The sequence below is a fragment of the Urtica dioica genome, chromosome 5 (assembly GCF_054948205.1).
Source record: "Urtica dioica subsp. dioica isolate 48M chromosome 5, U.dioica_male_clone48M_v1_H2, whole genome shotgun sequence".
NCBI lineage: Eukaryota > Viridiplantae > Streptophyta > Magnoliopsida > Rosales > Urticaceae > Urtica > Urtica dioica.
This window is the reverse complement of record NC_142760.1, coordinates 37,352,685-37,355,677: the sequence shown is the minus strand read 5'-3', so window position 1 is coordinate 37,355,677 and position 2,993 is coordinate 37,352,685. Positions and strand designations below refer to the sequence as shown.

Sequence of the window (2,993 nt, the reverse complement as noted above, 5' to 3'; positions counted from 1 at the left end):
CTAATTGTTTTTCCCTCTTTTTCTTCTATCATCACTCTGTTTTCAGTCTCATGTTTTGCTCCTCTTTTACCCGGTATATATAACAACAACATCAACACACACATGTCGAGCAAAAAGAAATAAAACACAAGTGGGACCCGCTTCTTAAAAGCCACTGTTCCCATTATATATATATATATATATATATATATATATATATATATATATATATATATATATGTGTGTTGTTACGTTATGTGTTGACTTATTTTTTACTGTAAGTTATTAAGAAAAGATGTCGGACAACATGATTCAGGATTTGTGGAGACATCTTTCTCTTTGTGCGCAGACTGTATTTCTGGTAAGTTTCATGTTTTGCCAGAACTTTTCGATGAAGACTTTCCTTGTTGATCTTCATGTGTTTATGGGAAACTCTATATTGCCTTTCACACTTGTATGACTGCTATAAAAGTCAAGTGCTCCCCTTAAGCAGTTCTTGAAGCTTTATCAAATATTTAGGGTTCGTAGACGTGCACGATTGACGTACTGGGAAACTATTTTTTTTTTGTAAGAACGGTGTAATTCTACAAACACTATTCCAGAAGTCTGAGTATCTGTAAGATTGGGTTTTGTGTTTACGTGATTGAAGTCTTCACATGCGTTGATATTGAAGCTGATCAAGCATCAGAGCGTGCTTGAAGAGTGAAATTGAGAGGGGTCTCAAATTCAGGGAGAATCTCTGTTTTGGTAATCACTTGTAGTAATAGTTTATAGGGCATTGATTTTGGTGTTATTCATATGTCATTTGTTTGTACTATTGACTACTTGATAGTGAATTCATTTCCACTGTCGGAGAGCTCTCAGATCTAGGTGACGTTGCACCGAACTGGGTAACCATATTGTGTATTTTACTTTACGCACTGTTTATTTTATTATCCATTATCTGTGTTAGAGCAAATTGTCGGACACTTTGACTCTACATTGTGTGCGACATCTTGCCTATCTCTCTAAACAAAATTTCAATATGAAAAATGCATACTTAAATAATGCATGCATGAACATATATATATATATATATATATATATATATATATATATATATATATATATATATATATATATATATATATATAATGCGTGCATGAAAAATGCATACTTAAATAATCGGCGGCCGAAACCATCGGCAACACCCGACCTTCAGCGGGCCGAAACCATCGACAACACGCGACCTTCAATGGTCCGAAACCATCGGCAACACGGGACCTTCGGCGAGCCAAAACCATCAGCGACACGTGACCTTCGGCGAGACCCTTAACGAGCCTGAAGCGACTTTGGCGTAATACTCACGGAACCGTCGACCACCACAACGTGACGAACTCTTCAGAACTAGTTTCATAGCAAACTTTGGCAAGATGTACCATCGAGCTCGGCATCTTACCATCGGCATGATGAAACCTTCGGCCTGGATCTTCAGAGAAGTTTGTTAAGATTCAAACCACTGAGAAGAAACGACATGGAGCATCAGACGACATCAACACCATGTCGTGTAATACCCTACGACAGAAAGGCAAAGACACAGACCAAAGAATAAAGCCGTTAGAGATAAAATCAGTGCAGGGCAATGAGATTCCCCAAGGACAATTGACAGCTCATTGACAGAAATTATTGTTATTGTTTTATTGTGTAAATTCTCCTATTGGTTGTACAAGAAACCCTAATGTCATACCCTTGTATTATAAAAGGGATGCTTTGATAATGAAATACACACAGCTGCTTTTACAGCTTTTACAATTCTCTATACATATTACCTTTTCTTTCAAAGTTGGCTCACGAGACCATTGTCATGGATCTTTGGCAAAGCTAGCCCACGGGACCTTTGTCGGGGCCTTGCCCATACCTTCGGCGTGACACTTGAATTAAACACCACAAGAACATATAATTTGGAGAACTGTGAGCATGAAGATTGCCGAAGCCACGACAATCGCGAAGACTATGATGGGAGAGCTGAAATGAGTGTGCTTTACCATCGTGATCCGTTTATGCCATGGGTTACTGAGATACGCCTTCAAGCTCTTGCTCAGCTCATTGAAGTTGAAATGCTTTCTCCACAATATGCTTCCTATGATGAGGCTGTCGATGGATGTCATGACCTCTTGGTGATCCGGCAACTTGGTCTCGATCATGCCTTTCAGAGCCAGAATCCGAACGGCTTTTGCAGAGTCAACAAGGTGGTCGATGACAAACACATAGTCGTTTACGTAGAAATCAAGCGAGTGACACTGCTCGAAGAGGTTCAGGAAAAGGCTCTCTGTGGACCTTTGAATTCGGAGAAGAGGGAATCACGAGAGTCCGTCCTCGAAACTCTATCTCGGAGAAGAAGAGCTTGACGAGAGAAATCCTCTCTGCACTCGGAGAATATCCTCTGAAGCTGCCGTTGTTTTCTAGAGGGAGTCTTATTTTGGCGAGCTCAAAGAGATCTTCCAACACAAAGAACGGAAGCTGATTCTCGAGCAGCATCAGATCATACCTCACGTCAACGACCTTCCACGGCTTCTTAAACAAGCGATCGCTCTCCTCCACCGCTCCGGCGTGGTTCCTCCACAGAAAGGTCGGACAAGAAAGCCGCGTCCACTGTCACCATTTCCACGAACTTGCAGCTCTTCAACCCTTCGAATCTCTCGGAGTAGTGGTCGCGTACGTTCTGTTCCAGTTCCCCCGCGAACCTCGCGTAGTCCTCGAGGCTCAAACTTATCCTCATGAGGAAGCTCTTCAGGTACATAAGTTTCTGTTCTTTCCATGGCTTGCAGAGCTCCTCTGCCGTGGTGAATCAGGCCGATGGAGGCGACTCTTGGAGTGTAGGCCCATTGGTTTTTGTGGTAGATTCGCTCCGTGACGTGGTAGATGCAACATTCGGAAGAAAATGGCGAGGCGTTTTGAAATTTGCTTATTAACAAAGCCACCAAGCCCAAGCCCTCGTGGTCTTGAACCAGAGATTCGTGGCTTGTTTCTACCAT

At 42.0% G+C, this 2,993-nt stretch overlaps 1 protein-coding gene across 1 annotated transcript; it reads right to left on the bottom strand.

Moving 5' to 3' along the window:
- Nucleotides 1–1,820: 1,820 nt before the first annotated feature.
- Nucleotides 1,821–2,993, bottom strand: LOC149398247 (uncharacterized). Its single transcript, XM_089614525.1, has 4 exons — nucleotides 2,703–2,993; nucleotides 2,342–2,610; nucleotides 2,004–2,295; nucleotides 1,821–1,889 (listed from the first exon to the last, which is right to left on the bottom strand). The coding sequence occupies exons 1-4, from the start codon at nucleotides 2,991–2,993 to the stop codon at nucleotides 1,821–1,823; spliced, it is 921 nt and encodes a 306-aa protein (XP_089470651.1).